Below are 25,069 nucleotides of genomic sequence, written 5' to 3'. Positions count from 1 at the left end.
CAATAAATGATGAAATAAAGCTGTGACCGGTACAAAGATTATTGGAAAGGTTGCGGATTTTCATCTAATTTTTAACTAAATTCCATGTTATCTAAGTAAGAAGTTTGTTTGTTATCTACAGTAAAGCAAGGCAATCTAACAACAAGACACTGATCACCTTGTTAACAAAGTAACAGTCTTTTGATCTTACGTCTGGCTGCGACAAATACCAACAGTACTGTAATATGTACTGTACATATTTAGATAAACACAGACACAGATAAACCCTATGATCTCTGAAGCTCAACATCCTGTAGTATGTAGGGCATCAATACTACTGTACAGTGTACTACGGTACTAGGTTATCTGAATAAAGCAAGGTTTGGCAATGAGAGGAGTCAAAACTTATTTTATCTTTGAACACACACTACAGTACAAAACGTCGTGGTCACACTGCCTGTGCAGCCTGTGCATTGTACATTCATCATTGGATTGTAAAACATTTTCATTATCAAATTCAATTCAGCAGGTAATAAAATGTTTTTTTATGATGATTCAATAAAGATGAAAACATTGAATCATAACTTCGCTCTCATAATATTTGTTGAGACTACAGTTTAGTAAGTTGTATACTACACAGTACTGGGTGTTAATTATACACTCTGTATATAATTATTTACGTTAAACCATTCATGAATACGTACAGGTGTATGTAATATACAGTTAAACAAATATTGTAGAGTATTGTTATGTACTCATCCAGACTGTACAGCTATGACTACCATATTACAGTATAATTAATATTCTTGTTTGCTATAGCATACAAATATGCATTGTAAAAGTAGGGCTAGGTCACAATGTGTAAAATCTCGTTTGATTTCTTGTTGCAACTCTTTTTTCCCCAAATCTCTAACTTCTTAAGAAGTACAACAATCAGCGATGAAAGATGATTGATTTAAAATCTTGGAATGCATTTGTCGTATCTAATGGATGTCAGTAAGATCATCAGTGTGTTGCGGCTCAGAGATTTCACTTTGATGCGCATCAAGAGTTTACTCAAGTACAAGATGCGGTTGTTTGTAGGTTTATGAGCTAATTAATCTAAATACGCATCCAAATATATTCATTTAACAATAGTACTGATACTGATACGATCTGTTGTATTTAATTTGAGTGGCGTACACAGTATTAATAAATTTGTTAGATCACAAGCTTTTATAAGGACAGTTGTAACTCTAGCCTCTATAGCCAACTCCTGTTTGATTTTAACCGATATCGTAAGTTATTTTTCAAAAGAAATGTCATTTAATGACATTTTATGTTGATGCCTGATTGGTAATTGATTATTGATAATTGATTGAGTGCATTAAGATTTATTTTGAGGCAAATTTTTGGTAAGTTTAATAAACTATTTAAAAAATTTAAGTATGCATGAATTTCTTTTATTAGTGTATTTAAATGTTTAGAAATAAACACAGTACACTAAATGTTAAATAAATAGGATAGTGTCTACATCTTGTGGTAAATTCCGTATACCGTACTGACCAAAAATGTCGGACGCGTCAAGAAAACAAGCCAAAGGAGTCGGTTGTGGTGAACCGGCGGAACTCATTCGGCGCGATGTCAATTGAGCTGATAATGTTTATGCAGGGCCGTGGCCAAGGACATGGAGATTGTCGTCTGTTGGTCCACCACCAGCCCTATAATTTGCTGGCGCAATGCGATGACATCTGAATTGCCTTGTGGTGGATGCTCCGGATCGGCAAGGAAAGATAACAAATATCCTGCCATAGATGTAGTCCTTAAAGTTTTACTGGCAGCCCTGTCGATGAATGTGAGAACTTCCTCTGGTTTCAGAAAGTTTGACCTGGCCGGGTCCAGATCTTGGTCCTCACAAACCCCCTCATTCGCAGCTTCTGGAATGCTTGGAGCCACGATGTAGCTGTCAAACTGCTTTTGCGGCACCGGAAAAGCAGATGTTAAATCATTAGACATAGGCCTGCGAATCTTAGGCTCCTTCACAATCAGATCAATGCGCTCCACAAGCTCTGGATCTAGTGGAGTGACCGGACATGAAGAAACCTACTTGAAAGGCATGCATAGCTCGAACGTCAAGAAGAACTTTGAAGATGGAATGGTCTTTGATTCGCGGTATGTAAAATCCACGCCAAGAAAGGACAACACCGCAGGTACAGTACCATCCGGTTCACGAGCGCCTGCAATTCTGTGTTTCTTTAACATTACTAGTGATTCTTTCTTCGACAGTAAATAAATGTTCCACCAACAATCTAGCTACTTTATCATCGTGAAATTCCGGGAATAACATTACAATTACTGTATTTGTTGGTATAATTGAAATGTAAACATTCTACTTTAACTACTGTATGTTAATGGTTAGTAATATTAGTTCAACAGAATGTTGTAAAACATCACTGACAGACAAGTCATACTATTTTATGAAAATTAAAATTTGTTGGAATAGTAAATGGTTTTGAACGTATAACATCATACTAATAAATGTTAAAACAATCATTTTTTGATTAATCGAGAAAAAAATACTGTATAGTATCAAAGAATTAATAATGGAAATAATTTTATAATTCCTAACCCGTTATTTTTTCTATCTTTGTATATTCCATAAATGTGACGGATATGACAGCAACATGGAACCATGTATTTATAAATACGAATAAAATACGTTTTCATTACTACTTTCTAGAATGTTGATGTAGATCGCGATTTGTCGGTTGCAATTAGTTAATTCTATGTTCTTTTTGTGTAGTTGTTGGTTGTTTTCCTCGAGTTGTCACATTTTATGCTCCATTCGCTCGATCCATTGTGTTGGCTTTTCAAGCCGTTTCGTAGAGGTCACTACCTTCTTTGTCTCTGTCTGCAACTCGTACATTCTGGTGTCTCTTTCTGGATCTTTCTACTGGTACTTCGATGCGCCTGATAGTCGTTTAGTCACATACTACGCCATCAATTTCCAGCAAATTCTGTAACGCAATAATCCTTACTGAGTGTTGGGTCTTACGATTTTAGATCTTACGGAATATGATGTTCATGCAATTTTTTAACAAATCAATATTTGTCTGTGTCTATGACTCATCCATTTTAGTGCCCCTTTCTGCATCTTTTTGTAATTAGAGGGTAGGTGTAGTCACCTTCATTGTCGATATTCAGTGACTCCCACCCAACTGACTTAACAGTTGAAGCAGCCTAAAAAACAAAAACAAATTTATAAAAAAATATTATGTTATTTTGATAGAACAGGTGAACATTAAAAAAGCTCAAGATATTAATTTGTACCATCAAAATTTAAATTCAAAATTATAGACAATTAAACAAATTTGTATTGTAGGCTCCATCTTTTCGTTTATACAATTTTAATCATGTATTCAACAACATAATAAAATAGTGTTTTGTATTTAACCGGAAACGTTTTCTTTTCTTGAATTCAATAGAAGCTTTTGAGCATTAAAAGCTTAAGCAAATTGACGCTAATATTTCTATGCTCTACCAAACAGGTTGAATGATATTGGTTGCTGTCAGTGATGCAATATAGGTCACAATAAATACTCATAAAATAAGGCATATTTGACTGGGCTGTTTTAAGCAGATAATCATCTGATGTGTTCATCAAACATATGCAGGGATTGGGAGTGCTCACTGTAAGGTGTTTGTGAGTGACCAGTCAATCAAATAATATCTAATGTCAACATTTTATTGTTGTTCCTTAAATTCCAATCTTTTTTTTTTTGGTCGGTTTCATCCCAAAAATGTTCCTATTTTCAGTTGACTTTTCAAACATGAAACAGTTTGTGTTACATGTCAGGGTTATACATATTGTGGACTGTCCCATTTCATAGGGGTGTAAAATAACATTCTTCTACTTTTTGTTCACTGTCTCCAGAGAGCAGGGCTAATGTCCAGGAAAGTGGCACTCATCATAGACTACTAACACCACTATTGGTTTTTGTAATTCTTTTCATTGTATAAATCCAAGAAAACCAAAGTAACTTGTTTGTAATATATCCTGAGATTTCTACCACAAAAATCACAAGTAGCTTTCTGTATAAATACCTGTACTGAAATCTGACTAGTATCGCATAGAATTTTGTTATTCCTGTTCAAATAATGTCTCTTTCTTGTGATTTTCTGTTTTTACTGGCCATTTGATGGGCTTTGTACTGATAAATGTTTACCTATGAAAAAATCTTGCTTAGCTTTGTGGTTTTACTGTCAGGTAAAGCACACTTGTGTCAGCTGTTTGGATGCCCTTGGGAGGTGCAGTACTGTAGATATTCAAGTTTGTTTGTGCCTAACTATGTACATACACAGGTCTGCTAATTGATAAGAAGCTTTTAAATTGTGCATTGATTTGGACCAAGAATAGTGATTTGTCAGTCAAAGTACGGTTTTTAGGAGATTTGATAAATGACTGTCAATTAATAAAAATACTAGTATACTACTGTTTATCAACAGATAAATCAAAGCCACATAAACTTTTTTGTAGTCAAGTCTAGAAAATGTATACAATACATTACTATTTTATTAGTTGATCTAATGAAAAGATAGGAAATGATATAGAAAGTATGTTTTGTTATAGTCATCATCATCTTCATTTTTTTTTTTTATTGTCATGAACATTTTGTTTGGTCTCAAATGTCTCCCATTTGGCAATAACGACTACTAAAAAAGCAGTACAGAACTGGGATCATGTTTCAGGAAAATCTTTCATTCATGCATTGTATAAAAACTGTAGTAACTGATACCATACAGTCCTACAGTATTTTGTTGTTTTTCAAATACAACTAGGATCAACCGTGTCTACCAATCACAATTGATATAAAAGCAGAGGTGCATTCCAGCGCCTTTTATCCTACCTCAAGCAATATTCACACCTAGCCTGAATTGATTTCTATTCAATAAGACTAATGCTTCATTGATGGAAAAATACAATAATATAAAAAGCACTTGATTATTACGAAATCATTGAGTAATGTCCTTGGTATCTTGTCATGGGTTGAATATTTGGTCAACTTAATTCAATAGGGGTTTTATATTATATTTGTTTATTGCATTTAAATGTTTTATTTATTTCCAAAAATTCATAGAATTCAGTATACAATTATGCCTACACCAAATTCAGTATACAATTATGCCTACTGGTGTAAACTGTAAGTAATCTGCCAATATAGTTTTGTTTTATCTATAAGTGTGTTAACGTACCCTACCCACATACCTGTGTCATCCACAGTATACAAATAATAAATATTGAGTCAGTAAATATTAAGATATCATTATTGACGTTGAATTGGTTGTACAATGATATTATTAGGATAAGATTTAAAATTATAAGGTTTTTAACTTTAAAAATATAAAATTACTGTAGACAGCTTCTTCCTGTTATGGATCTTTAGTAATTGTCGGCGCAACGGTAAAACAAAACAACTACTAAATGTATACAGTAAACTATGCAATTTATTCCAAGTGAATCAAGTGAGGATTCTCAATAAATAGATAAAATATACAATATACAATATTTGATAAGACAGAGCAATAAACGGTGTAGCTAAGATGCTGGTTGAGAAAAGAGTGTGTTAATAATGTGGTCAGTGCATGGTAATATTGGGCTTGGCCCATCTCATCTGACCAATTAGGATTAAGAGAATTAATGTGGTTTTCTGTTAGAGTCATTAACATTCTTAAAATCCATTAGCTAGAAAATTGAAGGTAACAGGAAGGTAACCTGTCAATGTGAGGTTAAATAAAGAGATATATAGAGGATGTATAAATAATCAAATTAAAAGTAAATGTTGAATTGTTTAAAAGCTATGTGGTAGGTCTGCTACAGGAGCCCCCTTCCAGTGAAAGAATTAATGATAGAACGAGACAAAACGTTGAGGGAAATGAACATGTCTACCAGAACGAGTAGTACGGGGAGGGGTTGCCAAAATGGGTGACGGGTTAGTTGGTTTGACTAGGGGTGATGCTTGTAGCTTGGGAGTGAGGGTTTGCTCTTGGCTTTTAAATATATCAGTATCCAAATGAGCTACCTTTAAGCGATCAATACTGACTGTGTCCTGTCGACCATTTAGATCGAGAACAAAGTGTTTGTCTGTTCGACTTAATACCTTAAATGGACCATCATATGGACGTTGTAAGGGTTTTCGAACAGAGTCCCTTCGCACAAAAACATGGGTACAATTAAATATTTCTTGATTGATATAGGATTTACGGTTAGAGTTGGTGCGGGTAGGTGTGGGACGTAGTTTACTCATATTATCACGCAATCTATCAATATAATTAGAATAATCACAATGTTCAGAGTTTGAATTAAAGAATTGTCCAGGTAATCTTAAAGTAGTGCCATAAACAAGTTCAGCTGCACTATGACCTAGATCAGCCTTAAGGGCTGTACGAATGCCTAAAAGTACTATAGGTAAATGTTCTGTCCATTTAGTGTGATCATTATGTGCTTTGAGAGAACCCTTCAAATGTCGATGAAAACGTTCTACAAGTCCGTTCGCAATAGGATGGTAGGCAGTTGTATGAATGTGCTTAGTTCCTAGTAAGTTGGCGAGTGAATGAAATAATGCAGATTCAAATTGTCTTCCTCGATCTGTTGTAATGGTTGAAGGTATTCCGAATGAAGCGATCCATCGATTGACAAATGCGTGTGCGACAGTATCGGCTGTGATATCCGGAATAGGTACGGCTTCGGGCCATCGAGTAAAACGATCGATAAAAGTGAGTAAATAAGAAAAACCATTTGACGGAGGGAGAGGTCCAACAATATCTATATGTACATGGTCAAAACGGGCGTCAGGTGTAGAAAAAGTAGAGAGTGGCGAAACGGTGTGCCGGTGTACTTTGGAACGTTGACATTGAATGCATGTTTGAGACCATCGTCGTACATCACGATTGATTGCTGGCCATACGAAACGGTCAGTAATTAAACGTTGTGTTGCTCGTATACCAGGATGTGATAGCGAATGTAGAGTGTCAAATATTATGCGTCTGAATTCTTGTGGGATATATGGACGTGGATTGCCTTTGGAAATATCACAAAGAATTGTAGAGTCAGAAGTTGGAATTGGAAAGTTTTGAAATTGTAGTGAAGACGGTGATTCAAGTAGCTTGTGCAATTCATCGTCATTCTTTTGTGCAGCAGCAATAAGACTAAAATCAACAATGTTAGTTGTGTTGTGACTGAAAGTATTAAGTTCGATTCGCGACAATGCATCAGCTGCTGCATTAGCTTTTCCACTCACATGGCGTATGTCCGTTGTGAATTGAGATATGAAATCGAGATGACGGATTTCGCGTGGCGAGTGACGATCTGGTTTGGCGAGTAAAGCATACACAAGTGGCTTATGGTCAGTAAAAATATGAAATGAGCGTCCTTCAAGTGAATGACGAAAATGTTTAACTGAAAGGTATGCCGCCAAAAGTTCACGACCAAATGTGCTGTATCGCGTCTGCGCTGGTTTCAACTTCTGTGAGAAAAATGAAATAGGTTGCCAATTGTTGTCAATGCATTGTTGTAGTATACCCCCTATGGCCACATCCGAAGCGTCAACCATGATACTTAAAGGTGCATCTGGCTGCGGATGGATGAGAAGTGTAGCACTTGCGAGGGCGACTTTAATATTATTAAATCCCAATAAAGCTGCGTCGGTCCATACCAGATCCTGTTTCTTACCTGCCCCAACAAGTAGAGCTGTGACAGGTTGTAAAATCTGGGCACACTGCGGTATAAATCGCCTATAAAAGTTAATAAGTCCAAGGAATTCACGTAGTTTGCGTAAAGAAGTTGGTTGTGGAAAGTTTTGTATCGCTTCGACCTTTACTTGAAGTGGTCGGACACCTTGCGAATCAACATGATGTCCAAGAAACTCGAGTGACGAAACTCCAAATTGGCATTTCGCTGGGTTGAGAACAACGCCATACTCATTAAGACGTGTGAATAGTTGATGAAGATGAGTTTCGTGTTCCTCGGCGTTGGAACTTGCAACAAGCAGGTCGTCGATATAAGCGTAGCAAAAATCCAATCCACGCGTTACCTGATCAATAAAACGTTGAAAAGTTTGAGCGGCATTGCGGAGGCCAAATGGCATTCTAACAAATTCAAAAAGTCCAAATGGTGTAGTAATTGCTGTTTTATGAACATCAGCAGGTTCAACTGGTATCTGATGGTAAGCTCGGACGAGATCAATCTTAGAAAATATAGTGGATCCGTGCAGAGATGCTGTAAAATCGTGCATGTACGGGATAGGATACCGATCTGCAACAGTAGCATTGTTCAATGCTCGATAATCCCCACAGGGACGCCAATCCCCAGGAGTTTTCTTAGGCACCATATGTAAAGGTGATGCCCAGTTACTTTTAGAGGGGCGTATAATTCCAAGCTGCATCATGTGTTCAAATTCATGTCTGGCTGTTTTGCAGCGGTCATGTGCGAGCCGTCGAGGATGTGACGAAATTGGTGGACTATGGGTCTGAATATGATGTGTCACATCGTGTTTTAGCGACGCTTCCTGATAACAAGGGCGTGTAATGTTTGGGAATTTTGTAAGAATGTAGTCCCAATTGGACTTAGCCTCAAGAGTGGTAAATATAAGACCGAGAGGCGAAGTTTTGGAGGCGACACCTTGAATACTCAGGTTGGTGGTAGTGTCAATGAGTCGTCGATTATTCATATCGACTAACAGTCCAAAATGTCTTAAAAAATCAGCCCCTATGATGGGGTGTGTGACGTCTGCGACAACAAATAACCATTGAGATGTTCGTCTCAAACCTAAGTCTAAGGTTACAGAGCGATGTCCATAAGTGTTGATAGATGTATTATTTGCGGCAGTCAAAGTAGACTCTTGTCGCCTATGTAGACGCTCATGGCGAGTAGGTGGAACAACGCTAACTTCTGCCCCAGTGTCTATGAGGAAACGTTGTTTGGATAATTGATTAACAATAAAGAAAAGGCGACTTACGAATTGACGGCCAGCAACATTCGTCGCATTTAGTTGTCGGCGTTGGAGTTTTCCGAACACGGCGGATTGCATTTTCGAGCATTTACTCCAAATTTTTCATGGTACCAACAGAGTTGAGGAGTGTTGTTTGAATGTTGAGCTGAGCGATTGGTACTGTTAGGTTGAGCAGGAGATGAATGCCTACCACTCGATCGATTTCGATGTCGACTTGTGCTGCGACTTTGATATCTGTTGTGCCGTCGGTCAGATTGCAAGGAATTAACTTGCGTCGACAGTTGTTGAATCTGTTTTTGCAGGTTTTCAAGGGTCGCAGACAAGGAGGGTGTATTGTCCGTGTGTACTGCCGATACACTTGTTGGCGCAGTTGCAGTTACAGATACTTCAATAATTTTGTCAGCCAATGATGTCAAGCTTCCCAGGTCCAACTCATCTTTGGTTGCAGCTAGGATAAGCTGTACATTAGTTGGGAGGCGACTTAAGAATAGTTGTTTCATAATTGAAGATTCAAGTGGCCTGTCGCCTAAGAGTTGTAACATCCGTCGGTATAATTGCGACGGTTTCCTATCCCCCAACTCCTCGGCCGTCAGGAGTTGGCAGAGGCGCTGTTGGTCGGAGTCAGTTGTCCGACGTATTAAGGTATCTTTCAAGTTCACATACCTGTTATCAGTAGGCGGGTTGAGAAGTAGATCCCGAACTTCCTGCGCAATTTCAGGTTGCAATGATCCGACTAAGTAAGCGTATTTTGTAGCATCTACTGTAATCCCACGCGTTGTGAACTGTGCTTCCACTTGGGTGAACCACAATATCGGATCATTGGGCCAGTATGGAGGCAGTTTCAACGCTACCGAAGAAATTGGCCTGTTGACGGTTGCTGCGTCAGGAGCGGGCACCACAGGTTGTTCCTGGTGCTGGGGTTGTGCTGGAGGTTGCGGTAGCTGTCGTTGTTGCTGTTGTCCTTCCATTTTAAGTTAAATTCGGTATAAGAAAGTCGAGGGTCACCACTTTAGTAATTGTCGGCGCAACGGTAAAACAAAACAACTACTAAATGTATACAGTAAACTATGCAATTTATTCCAAGTGAATCAAGTGAGGATTCTCAATAAATAGATAAAATATACAATATACAATATTTGATAAGACAGAGCAATAAACGGTGTAGCTAAGATGCTGGTTGAGAAAAGAGTGTGTTAATAATGTGGTCAGTGCATGGTAATATTGGGCTTGGCCCATCTCATCTGACCAATTAGGATTAAGAGAATTAATGTGGTTTTCTGTTAGAGTCATTAACATTCTTAAAATCCATTAGCTAGAAAATTGAAGGTAACAGGAAGGTAACCTGTCAATGTGAGGTTAAATAAAGAGATATATAGAGGATGTATAAATAATCAAATTAAAAGTAAATGTTGAATTGTTTAAAAGCTATGTGGTAGGTCTGCTACAGATCCAAGAACAAAGACACCTTCCCTACAATTTGTGACGTTTTGTAGAAATAATAAATATATTACTTTAAAAACATTAAACCAGGTCATTCCTTGTCGTAAATGTACGTTTTATGGTAAATTATGATAAAAAGTGAGAAACAATGCACTACCTACCGGTAAGTAGCTTGCGGCGAATGACCTCTTGTGGACGGTCTTTAGGCCTAGCCTAGCTAGGCTTAGTTTTGTAGGCCTAGCTGGTAAACATCGGTAACTTACGAACATTGTACTTTTCATTTCATTTTTCATTTCTTTATTCGAATTCATAAAATAACACAACATAAAAAAAAATACAAAGAATGAATTCAGGGTAACACAAAAAAGTAACCAAAGGTCAAACTTATTTCCATTGTGGCCCTTAAGGATAAAAACACCATAAGAATAAACATTTACAATAAACAATAACACATGTAGTAACAATATAAATATAAATTATAATCTTTCAAGCATAACCTCTTTGAGATGTTTCCTGATATTTCTTTTGAATTGATTGATGGTTTCTGAACACTGTATCAATTTTGGCAGGTACGTTAGCTATATACCTAGCCTGACGTTGTATAGTTGCTGCATTAATTGTCTTTATATTTTTGCCAGAAAACCCGGTATTTTCAGTGAAAAGTTAGGAGTCTTCCATTTGTTTTGGCCTCACTATCGATCGAAAAGTGGGTGAATTACAGAAGAAAAACAAAAATATCAATCCGCGCGCAATGCATTTTTGGGATTTATAGCGGGCCGCTATAATTATTATAATCGACTTATTTTTCACATTTTTAACCATTTAAAGATGAAAAAAGTTATCGCAATAGGACCATATAGTTTTAATTTTACATTAAACATAGTTTGTGATCTTAAGTTAGATCTAAAAAACGTAGAGAAGGTGTCTTTAACTCTCTTTCACCTTCCCCCTTCTCTTCCAATATTAATATTCCTTTTCCCTCCTTTAGATCTTCTTGTACATTATGACACGTATCTATATACTGTAGACCACATTCCACAAAATGTTTTCATGTGCTCTTAAACTTTTATCATACATCACATGTTTAATCATACAGTACCTATTTATGATTTATATCCTGCATGTTTATTGAATAAAAAACATTATGTGGTACTGTATGACACACTATTTATTTTGCTTTCTTGCACAACCAGTTGTAAATAAAGGTATCTCTATTCAATCTTCTAAATAAATATCATTTGTTGATGATCTGCTGATGATAACATTCAATTGAGCTTGGTAATTACAGTAGGCCTACTTAGATATTCATTATGGTCGTATACTCTACAGTATCTAGACATTAATGTTATTTTACATTGCCCTTTGATTTCCACCTCAGATTATCTATGTCAATTTATTTCTTCATCTTTATTACGGTGTATCCCATAATTTAATGCTTATATTAAAATGTAGGTCCTCCATTGCAGCATCGTTGGCCTAGACAGTGGTGTAAATGGCTATGAGCACTCACTGGCTAAACCCCAGAGCATGGGCAGCCCCAATGCAACTACCCAGTGTTGGAGGGTTCTTATGAGTGCTAAACAGGGGCCTTTCCCCCTGCCTTATGTCATTAGTGGTGAAATTAAAACTTGGATTATGTGACTTTTAGTAGGCTCGACACCTGCTGTCCAGCACAACTAAAGCTTGCTAAACAAATTTATCTTCACAGTATTCTTCTGTTCCGCATCATTCTGAATCTACACATTGGCTACACCACAGTAACACCAATATTTAAAACAAGGCCCTATTACTACAGTATACCATGTTCTCAAGTTTATATTATTATATTATATAACCTGTCTAGCACAACTACAGCTTGCTATTAAAAATAACATTAAAAACAGTTTTTAATTTTACAGTACTCGTCAGTGTCCGCATCTGAATCCACAGTACACTAATATTTAAGTCAAGGCGCTTGTATACCAAAGTTCTCAAGTTTATATTATATAACCTAAGTGTTTAACTTTATAGTACTGTTCAGTGTTCCCATCTGAATCTACACATTTGGCTACACCACAGTAACACTATATTTATAAAGGCGCTACTATCAGATATATTCCTTCAACTTAAGGTCTTTGTAACATGATTCCTGATCAAACATGTCCGTCTGATTGCTTACAAAAGATCAGTTTCAATTGGCTTAAAATAAAACGAGAAAGACCTCGGCTGAAACAAAGCCTAATTTATATCAGAGCCAAGGATTGCCTATCATTAGAAACAAAGCTTTGGTTTAAGCCCAGCCACTGGAAATGATCTTCTTTATGGGTGCTTAAGAAAGATGGTATCAGATATGTATAGATTTGAAACCAATCTAAAATATTATTTTAGATTTAGATATTTTACTTCTTTAGTTGGATCGCTTTGAATTCAAAAAATTCTGTTAGAATTTATTTAATTTAATAACTTCCTGTTTAAATATATGATCCTATATTAAAGAAAGTCTTCAAGGATTTGGTAATTTTTAGCTATTTTCTCTCAGCAAAAAATTGTAAAAGAATTTCAATCTGATATACAGTATTTGTGTACAATTTTCTAAACTATACTATAAAAATAGTATTCACAATTTATGCACAAGAAAGCAATACAAATTCTACAAAAAGTAGTACAGTATTGTGTAGGCCTAAATGGTAACATTTTATTAATGAAAATGTTCTGTCCTCGACAATACTAAACTTGATGAATGGAGTAAAGTTAAAACCATAATGCTATAATAGTATTAGTAGTGAATTTCCTGTTTTAAAATAAGTAACTTTTGTATAGTTAAAACCTAATGGGACAGATGCTAAACAACAGCAAAAAGATAGCCGTACACTAGTAAAGTATTTAGAAAAGCTTTTGTGGTTGAGTGAACCCATTCTATTGATTCATAGTCAGTGTCAGTTGTGAGAAGCCGAAACGCAGCCATTTATTTACTTTTAGTCAATACAATTTGCATGAACCGTACAAACATTACTGGCGATGTACAACCAGTACCGCTGCAGTCCACTTCAAAGTAAACAGCTACTGAATGAACATTGTCTAAATTTGTATTGACTTGACTATCTTGATAATGACTGTGTAAATTGTATATATTTACCAGGTTTTTCTTCATTGTCATTGCCAACTGTGTCTGATTTCACCCTTCCCTGGTCTGAAAAATCATAGTTTCTTTGCTCTATGGACAAAAACACAATGAAATTCAAACATCATACTTTAAAAACATACAGTTTTAGTATTTTGCATAATACTGTACAGTTCTGTTCCTTGAGCTGATACTTGTATATTGTAGGCCTACAGTATGGTATACTGTAAAACCACAGCAAAAGGTAACTACTACTTTGTCAAAATTCTCTTAGCTTTGAAACAAAATAATTAATCTAATGAGCAGACTCTTTATACAGTAGTTCTGAAGTAGTACTAAAGATCTGAACTAAATCTGCTAAGAAGCCTGTTTTGATTTCTATAGCATATTTAGTCTTCAGTCATAACATTTTGGACTGGGGGTATCCTGCAAGTACTGTAGATGATGATGCTACAATAGGTATACAGTAGATTTGCCTCAAGTCTGTCTTCAATTTGTCTTTTTCATTTTATTCCACCAGTTGGTGTTGGCATTTCGTTGGGAAACGAGCTCAAGTATTATGCATATGAAACGCAATATGTGCCAAAATATTTATCTTTGTTGAGACACAGACTAGAACCACTGTATAACAGTGTGTATACAGTCAGTTTTTATTTGAATCAATCCTAAATTATGGGGAGGAAGAAGGTTGAGATTATTTAACTAGAAAAAGACCTTAAAAGAAAAAGGTACTATTTAGAGTCTAAGCAGCCTCTCAAATCTCTGCACTCATGAAAAAAAACCTGAAACAAATTGGTAACTTGAACCACATTGTTACACAACTTCACTATCCTTCTTCACTCAAGAATAAATAATCTTATTCTTCCCTTTATGTAATTGCTGTGTTGTCGTTTTCACAACAATGATCATAAATAAGGCTTAATAGTTATTTTATTAAATTCTTTAATATTTCAAACAATAGAAAAACAGTAAAACAAAGTTATGATTTAAAAAAAACAATTATTTCAATGTTTCCACTCCTCCCTCGGCGTCATGGTAGTGTTTGATACTCTATTCGAGTGTACTTGTGTGTTAAACTTGTTTTTTCAACATCTTTTGTTTTCTTTGTATTCTGGAGTAAAAGGTTGTTTGCTTAAGAAAGAATAAGAAACAATATCTCATAGTTTTGCATCTTTATGGTATTCTTTGGAATAAAAAAAGCGAGAAATTTGTTGTGGGCTTTTAAATTCTGTGAGAACTCTTGGGAATTTTTGGAGAATAGGTTGAATCACTCGGTGACTAAAGATCAGACGCTTTAGATGTGTGTTACTTTATACTACTTTACTGTAGTACCTGGATTCTATCTGACAATAGACAATAGCAATTTAAGTTTTATATTGCAATGTAAGTACAGTACTATTTCACTGTAAGGTGTAATTTCATTTATCAAATTGGAAACAAATTACAACTGTTAAAAAAAATGTAGAATTCCAATGTAGTGAAGATGGTTTAAGTTGTCTTCTATTGGGACTAATAACTAACTATAAAAGGGACTACTAAATTCCCTCTCAGCAATGTTTACCTCTTTAGAGTAAAATATATTTTAAAATTTATTTCGTTACATTGATTGAAATGCAGTATTGCATCTTAATTAATAGTTATGTTTTCTGTTATTCTACAATAAATCTATCATAAAATATCATTTTAACAGTATAAAACAAATATCTTATGGATATGGGAGAAAGAGATTTTAACTAGAAATTTACAAAATGATATTTTATTGTACAATTATTATTATTAATATTACAGACAATTATTAATAGCAAAGTTTTATTCACCAGAGCATTGAACTTTTATCATAGTCTAGTAATAAATTGCCTCTTAAAGTTAATTACTCATCATTTGTTTGATTTAAATGTCAAATCCTAATTATTCTGTGTCTACTGTTGTATAGTGTAGATTGCTTAGGGCAGTGCTTACGTACTTCTGCACTCTATCAAAAGGCAAGAGATTTTACTTGAAGAAATCCACGTACTGTAACAGATTATTACACAAACTCTAGCTATATTTACTCAGTCAAATTGTAAATAACTTTAGAATTATGTCAAGTTCAGGTAATCTTTTTAATTCTGTTTTTATGGTTCTAAGTTCTTTTAAAAATTATTCTTTTCAGATTAAAAGCAGATTAAGCAAGTGTTAGCTATTGCTGAGGGATTTAATACCAAGTGGATTTAGCAAGGTGATTTGTAGCCATTGGCCAAATGTAGATGTTAGAGGAACGACAGATATTATATCAGCAACCATCTTAATATTCTGCCAAGTGTAAGTATTCAAGCTTTCTTTGTCCTTGCATGTGTAGTCCTGATAATTGAAATCTTCCTCTGTCCTCCATAGAAAATTATGATTTTAAGCCTGTGTATAAGACTGAACAGACTTCCTATCAAAATTAAATGTGGATTTTAACACCAAATCCACCATCAATGCTCTTTACAGTATATTCCTACAAAGTAAAGTTTGCCTTTTCAACTTGAGTTCCTGTTAATACTGTTCTGACGAGCTCTCATGAGAGCTTCAGTGCCAGAGAATGGAGCAGTGTAAATGGTTCCTCTGCTTTTCTTCTTTTTTTTTTGTTATCTATGATATTTTGTGATGGATTTGCACTTGGACATAAACTTAAACATTGTATTTTAGGCGCTATGTAAGTCTACCATTATTATTATTATTTGCTTGGGTATATTCTCCATATTCTAAAATAATTGAGAGGACTTCATCATATTTCTTCCTAGTAAGTAAGTTTGCACACTTCATTTCCTTTCCTGTTCTCCATCATCTAAAATTACAATGGGTATGTAAAAAGGTAAGAACAGAGACTTATATTTGATTTACAACTACAAAACAGAACTCAAGGTCATATTAAGGTAAGGTCAAAATTGATATTCAATAAATAGAATATTACATGGAATAACCCAGTTTCTATGTTATTTCAGCTTTGAACAAACTGTGAAAAATGAAGATTAATAATTTTTGTTTTGTTTTAATAAAAGTTAATCTCTTCCGTAGTCAAAGTGAATAACTATATGACATTAAAATGGCATATTCAACAAAAATATTAATTAAAAAATAATTTGTTCAGGGGACAATATATCTTTAAAATTTATTCTTAGATTTAGAATATTAATATTTATTGTTAAAATAATTGTTGTTAATAGTTATTTTAAAATTTAAATCATAAAAAGTTCAAAGTCAAAATGCATATACAGCTGCACGGCACATTGTCTTTGAAATTGTGTTAAGAGGTTTTTTTATGGTGTCATCATTACTGAATTCACTAGATAAGAATATTATTTAGCCTAATGAGACTAATAATAACAATCCACTATTTGTTCATGTTATTTACAAGTCTATTGATTACACAGTGTATTAATTATAATAATAGTGGACATGACCATCAAAGATTAACTCCCTTTTGTCTAAATCAGTTCCATGGTCTGTTCTATTCTTTTGTCCTTGTGGTACAACAATAGTATTTTTACAGTATGCTGTACTGTAGTGAAATAAAGACCTTGGGTTCAACACATTTCAATACCTTACAACATCTGATGTGCTCCTAGTTTACATAATGTCATTTTTCATTCAGTTAGTTTACATTCCTTTGGAGTTATGTTTTTTGTACTGTGATGTAAGGCGAGTGTTGACAAAGTGCGAGGCAGCGAGGCAAGCGAGGCATGCGCGGCATGCCAAATATTTGTGCGAGGCATCATTTTATCCTTTCCAAAAGTGCGAGGCATGCGAGGCATATAGTTTACAATTTCAAAAAGGTGCGAGGCATATCTTAACGTGCTATTATGCTATATTATAGGCCTAATAATCAATCGATACAAGCGTATCTAAATAGATTTGTGTATACACTCATCATGTTGTTTATTTTTATGTAACGATTGTTTTTTCATTCAAGTCATATCGTGTCAAATTTTACTTTTACAAAAGTGCCCAAACTACGGTTAAAAAATCTGAACGACAGTCTTCTTCGATAAACAATAATTGTTATAGCGACACACTCATCAAATGACTGCAATGTTTGTTGGCATTTCGAGCGTGTTCACTCACATGTCTCTCGAACATAGCAGAGTGAAAATAATATTTTGTCACACCCCTGCGCCTAGATCCGGTAGACCCGAGAGATGGAAAATCCCTCTTTACTATTTAGCAGGTAGCGGAATGATTCAGCCCTCAGCTCAGAGGATTGTGGTGCATTCCCCTACTATAGCACGTGGTTTCAGCAGCAGCAACGCACAGACTTCTCTCTGAGCGGCGTGCCAAAGACATTTTTGACATTCCATTCTCTAGGAACAACACGTGTACCTCTCTCGCAAATAAGGTGAACAGCGATTGCCAGGACAAGTTCAATAACTGGCGGTGAATAAAAGGTAATTGATATGCCGATCCAATAACATGCCGCAAAGAAAAAAATTGCGACAGAATTCTGGAGCGCGTGTGAAAAAAGACTTACGTCCGACAATTGTAATACTAGGCCTAAAATTAAACTTTAGCTAATAATTTTTATTATGCTTAGCCCTAACCTAGATAAGAGGCCTATGTAGAAAATAATTTAATCAATTTTGATATAATAATAATTGGTGTAATATTTAATAATGATACACTATTCCTGTTTTAGTAAGCTAAGTATATTACGAACGATTTTTATTTATTGTTGTCCATGTACGTACTAATAAACGTGGCGCTAGTTTCCTTCGCTTGTATTTTTACTCCAAATTTGATAACTAACTTTATCGTGTGAATACCACACCTTAGAAGTATACCTCATGAGTACTTTAATGAAAGAATCACATAAAAAGTAACAAATAAATCCTTAAATTAATGATTTTACAGGGGTGTTTCTCGCACACTGTTCGCGAATTTCACTTATTCAATGTTCAATATATTTGTTTCTATGGAGCGCCAAAAGAGCAACGATAATAGAGGACTAAAACTCAGTGGAATGCGTCAATTTCTCATGCATTTATTGGTGAAAAACACGTTTTATTTCAATATATTTGTTAATTTGTCAATAAAAATGTTGTAATATGTTACTGCTGATACTGTTCTGTTTTCTTCAAAGAATAATAATCGATCCTAAATCAACATCACTACCTAGTCTAGACCTAGGACATCCTACTAAGGATATTATGATGAATTTTTCTATTTTATTCTTTAAAAGGTTAACGAAACCGTGTAGATTATCAACAGTAACATTTTTCCTTACTGACAGTGACAAAATCTATTGAAATTGTACTTGATTTTCACCAAATAATGCGTTAAATATAAATGGATTCCACAGAGTTTTTAGCCCTCTAATTAATTTTGCTCTTTTGGCGTTTCATAGAAACCAAAATATTGAACATTGAGTGTGCGAAATGCGAGAAAAACAACGTCTGTAAAATCACCAATTTAATGGATTTATTGTTACTTTTATGTGATTTTTCTTCATTAAAGTAGGCCTACTAATTTCTAAGCTGTGGTATTCAGGATAAAGTTGGTTAAAATACAAGGCAGGTGCAAAAGGAAACTAGCCTAGCGGGCCTAGGCCTAGGCTACTTCAATTTCGGTGATTACCTGCCTTGCAATTTTGAGAAATGATAAAATGATGCCTCGCATTTTTTGATGATGGTAAAACGATGCCTCGCATACATTTCTGACTTGCCTCGCATGCCTTCCCTGCCTCGCGTGCCTCGCTGCCTCGCACTTTGTTACTACCCATGTAAGGCCTGTCTGTATAAAAAAAAGTAATTCAATTGGAATGTTGCTTATTTTTATGTGTGAACAAGTTTTGCAGTTCATTTTTGCTTTCATGTTATTATTGTTACCAATTTTGGTTGGACCGAGACCATTAAGACTGTTGTACATTTACCAAAGAGCTGTAAAATAACAACTGCGAGATTTTACATTGTATATAGTTAGTAGTTAGTACAGTATTGAAATTGAATTGGAAAAAGCTACAAACATTTTACAGAGTTCAATTTTTACTATTCTTTAATTTTTTTAAGTTATTTTATCAACTTTAATTGGACTTTGTGTCTCAATTTAAAACGGTTTACCAAAGAGCTGTAAAATAACAACTCCCAGATTTTACATGACATCGTATACAGTATTGAAATTGAATTAAAATTAAAGATAAAAAAACTTCAAATAATGATTTTTATGTGCAAACAAATTACAATTTTTACTTTTTATGTTTTACCGGAGAGTTTTAAAATAACAACTCTATGATAAGTACACTGTTCAGTATTTAAATTGAATAGGAATAAGAAAAAAAAAATTGTATACAGTAATGAAAATCATGATTAAATATTTCAATCTTCAATCACATGTATAAGCTTCAGTGCATCAATTGGTTTTGTAGATTTTGTTTTGTATTAATGTTTGATCATTAGAGATATTATAATATCTCTATGGTTTGATCAACTTTAAATAGTTTGAAAATCTATTCATATGGTGAACATGGGAGAATAGGTAAAATTAAAATGTTGACACTGACAGTTTCAAAGTCATTCTTTCACACAGGATGAATCTAATTAGGCAATAATACAGGTATTTAACACCTAACCATTTCCACTGGGACTGTAATAACTGGCTTTATGCCTCTCACCATGTACCCTTTGTAACCATTGATGCTGATGACATGGACTTAGATTCCCAACTGCCTGTTGCATTAACAGTATCCCACGTTTCCTCCTTCTAATGTATTATATACTGTAGTATTACAGTAGAAGCTATACAGTACATGTTTTATTCATGTTATGTGGTACCTATAGTTGGTAAGCTTTAGTATAGTAGTACAGTCTACAGTAGCTTCATATTACACACAGCTGTGTTGTGGTATTTACTGTATAGCCTACCATATAGTCAAAATCTAAAACTGAGGAACGTAATTATTTTGGCATTATGCCTCTCAGCATGTTGCCCAACAGTATGTACAGGTAAGTGTTAGTTGAAATGGAATGAGCAGTTCTTTGAATTTCATTGAAATAAAAAAATACTGTATTTTGTTCCTATTTTGTTCCTAGCTGGTACAACCTCTTAAATAAACCAATGAGAATACTCCAGAGAGTAGACCTACTGCATAATGTTTGTTTAATTCTTTTGTTCTAACAATAGCCTCTGTTCAGTCCAGTACTGTAAGTATTTTGTGTCTAGTTTAGTTTTAGTATTACTGGTTTTGTTTTTAAGATAGTCATTCACTACTGTAGTTATCAATTCAATTCAATTTACTTTGTTTCATCCTCAGTAAAAAGCAAAATATATTGAGTGTATTTCATAGAATAAGAATATAAAAATAAATATATAGGTTAAAACACTTAAAACACATTTCATTAAAATATAAAAACATCAAAATGGTATACAGATAAAAAAGCTTAAGTCACAAAAGGATATGTCATTTCTGAAGGAATAAGGTACGTACAAATTAATTAAAATATCTATTTGTCCAACTATTGTACGATCTCAGCAAGTTAAGTATTTTTTTTATCTCATTTTATCATAGTATTTATTAAGGATGATTTAAATCTTCACATATTTTCGTATCCTTAGTACAGTAACTAACGGTTTGATCCTGTGACCAGCTATCAACATTTTGTGATGTATACCGTATATTTCGGTGTATAAGTCGCACCTGTGTATAAGACGCACCCCCAACTGAGAGTAAAATATCGGTATTTTTTATATCGTCGATGTATAAGACGCACCTTATATTTCATCAAAACAATGTTTTTTTAAATTGTAATCAATATTATTGTAATAATATATTTTGTTATATCTACAACGGCGTCCTTTATTTAGGTTTTTTCTTACCTAGGCTCGACCGCGCCCAGCCTCAACAAGTTCTTTCTAACTTGTTATTCATGAGTTTCGCCGCAACATCGAGTGCATGACCGTGTGTGTAACACGCACGTGTGTGGGCTAGCCTCGCTCGATCATTTCGAGAGGGCGCACGTTTTCATGGACAATCGTATTCGATTAGTATCTATGTATCCGAGAAGTGTGTACGCTAGGTCCATGCTATAATCACCTGGAGAATATACTAGTCGAATACCGTACACCATGTGCCACCAAAAGAAGGGCTTGCGCTTGGGGTACGGCGATCGTGCGTATAACTACTGTATAAATAAATACTATTCCAATCGTACGACGTAAACGTTTACAAATGAAATTTTATCGGAGCGCCATAATGAACAAATCTTTTCATTATATTTAGTATAACATCATGCTAAAATGACTTGAAAACTAGGCCTAGGCAGAAGCAGGTTGCCGTTACGTTAGTTAGTAGCAAACGAGGTGACGATAGCCTAGGCCTATGTACAATCTGTGTGGTGAGGCATTTATGTTCGGTGTATAAGACGCACCCTTAATTTAGAGGTCAAATTTGCGTGTCAAAAGTGCGACTTATACACCGAAATATACGGTAACAGGTAATGAAACAGTTGCCCTACTGTGCTAATGAAAAGAATTTAGATGTTTGTCTTTTTACATCTTATTTTGGAAGGTAGGTTAGTATAGTACTGTTTAAGCTCCAATTTTTTATTTAATTTATACTTTACTATTTACTTCTTGTTTTTTCAGACATATTTGGCAATGCGAGTCATAGTTAACAGGTAGCCTAAATGGCCACCCAGAGCCAGCTATCAGATAAGCTACGGCTAGTTGCAAGCAAGGGGGAAAAGGGCAAGATAAAGGAGCTTCTGCAAGATGGGGCTAGGTTTGATATCGACAAGGTAAGCTAATAAAATAGTCCTAGAAGTACTGTAAATGCTGTAGACGCAACTGTATTGAAAATATGAAATGAAATATTAATTTAAAGAGATAATGAAGTTGTTTACTAATAATTCCATGTTGTGAAATATAGCATCATTTATGTTCAGCATATATTCAATGTGTATGTTCCAATGTGTTTAAAAGCAGATATCCTAACTTGTCTCTGTTCAAATCTATTTGTATTTTAATTATATTCTCTTTTTTAGTATGGTAGAACTGCTCTTCACTATGCTTCCTATTACGGCCAAGCAGAAACTGCCAAGGTCTGTATACAGTTAGGCTGTGAGATCAACATTCAAGATGTGGTAAGAATATTAATGTTAAATATTATAATATTAGTATTAAATATTAATGTAATAAAGACAAATTACTGAAAAAATGACAATGTTGTGGTTATCAGTGGCTAAATTTCAACATAGAGATGGAAAATTAGCAAAACCTAAATCAAAACGATAAAGCAGTTGCAGCAGCCAGCACGAAATTGCAAAACTTACGGGTAACAAACCCATTGTACACATTTAAATTTAATCAAAATTGTGTTAACTATTGATTGAATTTCATATAAGATACTAAATGTGAATAGCAAGACCTAGAACAGTACAAAACTGTAGATTTAATAAAGAGATCATATCTTTGGGTGAGCTACTGTAGGTGAAAGCTTTGTTAAAATAATTAAACTTTTGACTGGTTGTACAGTCCCTGCACACCTCACCTGGTATGACATTATACCTAACTTTCCCGCAAGTCTTATCCAGCTCAAGTATAGGTATGGCACACTGCATGTGCCAACATATTAACAAATGCTTATTATGCCAAATAGAACCTTTATGGTCATGTGCCTTGTATAAAAGAGAAGCCAGTAGAATGTTAAAAAACAGAACTTAATGAAAATTAAGTGACTGTTCATTTGTAAGTAAGGAGATACAATTTAATGTTTTTAATCATTTTGTTTTAGTATGGCAGCACTGCATTGCACAGAGCTGTGATAGATGGACATGTCGATGTTGTACAGGCTCTTATAGAAGAAGGCATTGCAGTTGACAGACAAGATGAGGTAAAATATAATTATAACACATTTTCCGTTTCATAGTATTCTAGGTGACGTTCCTCATGCAAAAATGCATCTACAGGAGGATGCCAAGAAAATTAAATGTATTGTATAGGAGAAAATTGAGAAGTAGTTGTTGTACTTTATATTATAAACAACAATATTTAATATTAATTAATAATAAGATGCTTTCTGTACTATATTTTGTAATATATTTTTATAATATTCCTACTAATATATATAATATTTGAAAAGTCAACAAAAGTTTGTTTAGTATAGTACTGTACTTGCAAACAATAAGCAGGGGCAGATCCAGCATTATAAATTATGAGGGCTAAATATTTTATAAATGATAAATAAATTTTTTAAAATATAAACGATCCGTTGGGTTGCAGATAAATAAAAACAGTCATTATTTATTTTAAAACAGACATGGCTGTTAAATTTTAGGGGGGCTAAATCCTGTTTAGTCCCGGCCTAAATCCACGCCTGATAAGAACGATATTTTATTTTTAATAATATTTATACAAGAAGCTGATTTTGTAATTTAGATTCCTATTCTACATAATATTTGAGTAATCTTTATTTAAATTCAAGTTGATTTAACATGAATAGAATTTACTATTGTATGAACATTTCCACAGTAAACTTAAAGCCATGATTTATGATTGAGGTAATAAAACTGAACACTACATTCTGTTCTTGGTAAACCGACCCACAAACACTGACCCCACTTTTATGTTAAAACATCTTAATTGTAATGTAACAATTCAAATGATTGTCAAAACTAATTGTAAATTAGTAATGGTATGCAATGCTAATTTTGTTCAAATTTAATTGCATTTTAATGAGGCTATTTTGAATATTATTGAGTTTTATTATTTGTAATAAAGCTCTGTCTAAACTATCAAAAAAAAAAAAGAAGTGTGATGTGCCCAAATATGGTAGTGATATGACATCCATATATAGGCACATCACAATCTTTTTGTCACATACATTTTGATAGTGTAGACAGAGCCTTAGCATCATCATAAGAATATGAAGAAATATTGTGCTATTATTTGACCATGCATGCCAGAAACTTTCAAAATTGAGTTCGATTTTAAAAATGTAAATAAAGAATCTTGTTTTCATACAACTTTTAAGTTTAAAATGTCAGTATTTGTGTAAATATGTACACATTTAATTTGATACTGAATTTTACTAGTTCTTAAAATTGTACACATGACATTAACTAACGACTCTCATTGACCCCCCCATTGACCGTACTCCGCATGCTTACATTTGTTACACCAACAACTGCTTTTTGCGTATGTGACTACGGCGCCTAATTGACTGAAATCATCGATCATTTGTGATATGTTTAAAATTTCTAAATAACTCATAGTTGCTCATCTTGCTTAGAATAGCTTTTGAAACTCTTTTTCTTGGTAATTTATAACCTTTTAATTTGAAGATTATTGATAAAAATGTGGAGAAATAATATTTAGGACCGAAGGTATATTTTGTCTTACAACAATCATGGGGTGTGTTTTAAAACTCATCAGATATCCTCAGCCATTCCTCATTTTTACTTTCATCAAAATGTTTACATTTACAACAAGACCTTTGTCATCACCTACATGAACCCTGACCTCTTTGTGTCACAATTGGTTGCTTTCTGTTTACAACTGCTGAGTGATTGCTTTACTACTCAACAATATCAAACTAGTTTGACAAAAAAAGGTG

The 25,069-nt window shown here is 34.3% G+C and overlaps 2 protein-coding genes across 2 annotated transcripts in view; one reads left to right on the top strand and one right to left on the bottom strand.

The window, feature by feature from the left end:
- The window catches only part of LOC140054174 (uncharacterized), a 53,920-nt gene that overhangs the window by 7,081 nt on the left and 21,770 nt on the right, over positions 1 to 25,069 (top strand). Inside the window, exons 2-5 of the mRNA XM_072099067.1 lie at positions 15,659 to 15,807; positions 22,102 to 22,253; positions 22,500 to 22,598; positions 23,249 to 23,347. Of these exons, the coding sequence (XP_071955168.1) occupies positions 22,143 to 22,253; positions 22,500 to 22,598; positions 23,249 to 23,347 (309 nt within the window). The 5' untranslated portion in view covers positions 15,659 to 15,807; positions 22,102 to 22,142. The remainder of the gene's footprint in view (positions 1 to 15,658; positions 15,808 to 22,101; positions 22,254 to 22,499; positions 22,599 to 23,248; positions 23,348 to 25,069) is intronic.
- Positions 8,608 to 10,294, bottom strand: LOC140055050 (uncharacterized). Its single transcript, XM_072100221.1, has one exon. The coding sequence runs from the start codon at positions 9,932 to 9,934 to the stop codon at positions 9,002 to 9,004; it is 933 nt and encodes a 310-aa protein (XP_071956322.1). The 5' UTR covers positions 9,935 to 10,294; the 3' UTR covers positions 8,608 to 9,001.

This window comes from Antedon mediterranea, chromosome 7 (assembly GCF_964355755.1).
Source record: "Antedon mediterranea chromosome 7, ecAntMedi1.1, whole genome shotgun sequence".
Classification (NCBI taxonomy): Eukaryota; Metazoa; Echinodermata; class Crinoidea; order Comatulida; family Antedonidae; genus Antedon; species Antedon mediterranea.
The sequence above is the reverse complement of the archived record's forward strand: the minus strand, read 5'-3'. Positions and strand labels throughout refer to the sequence as shown.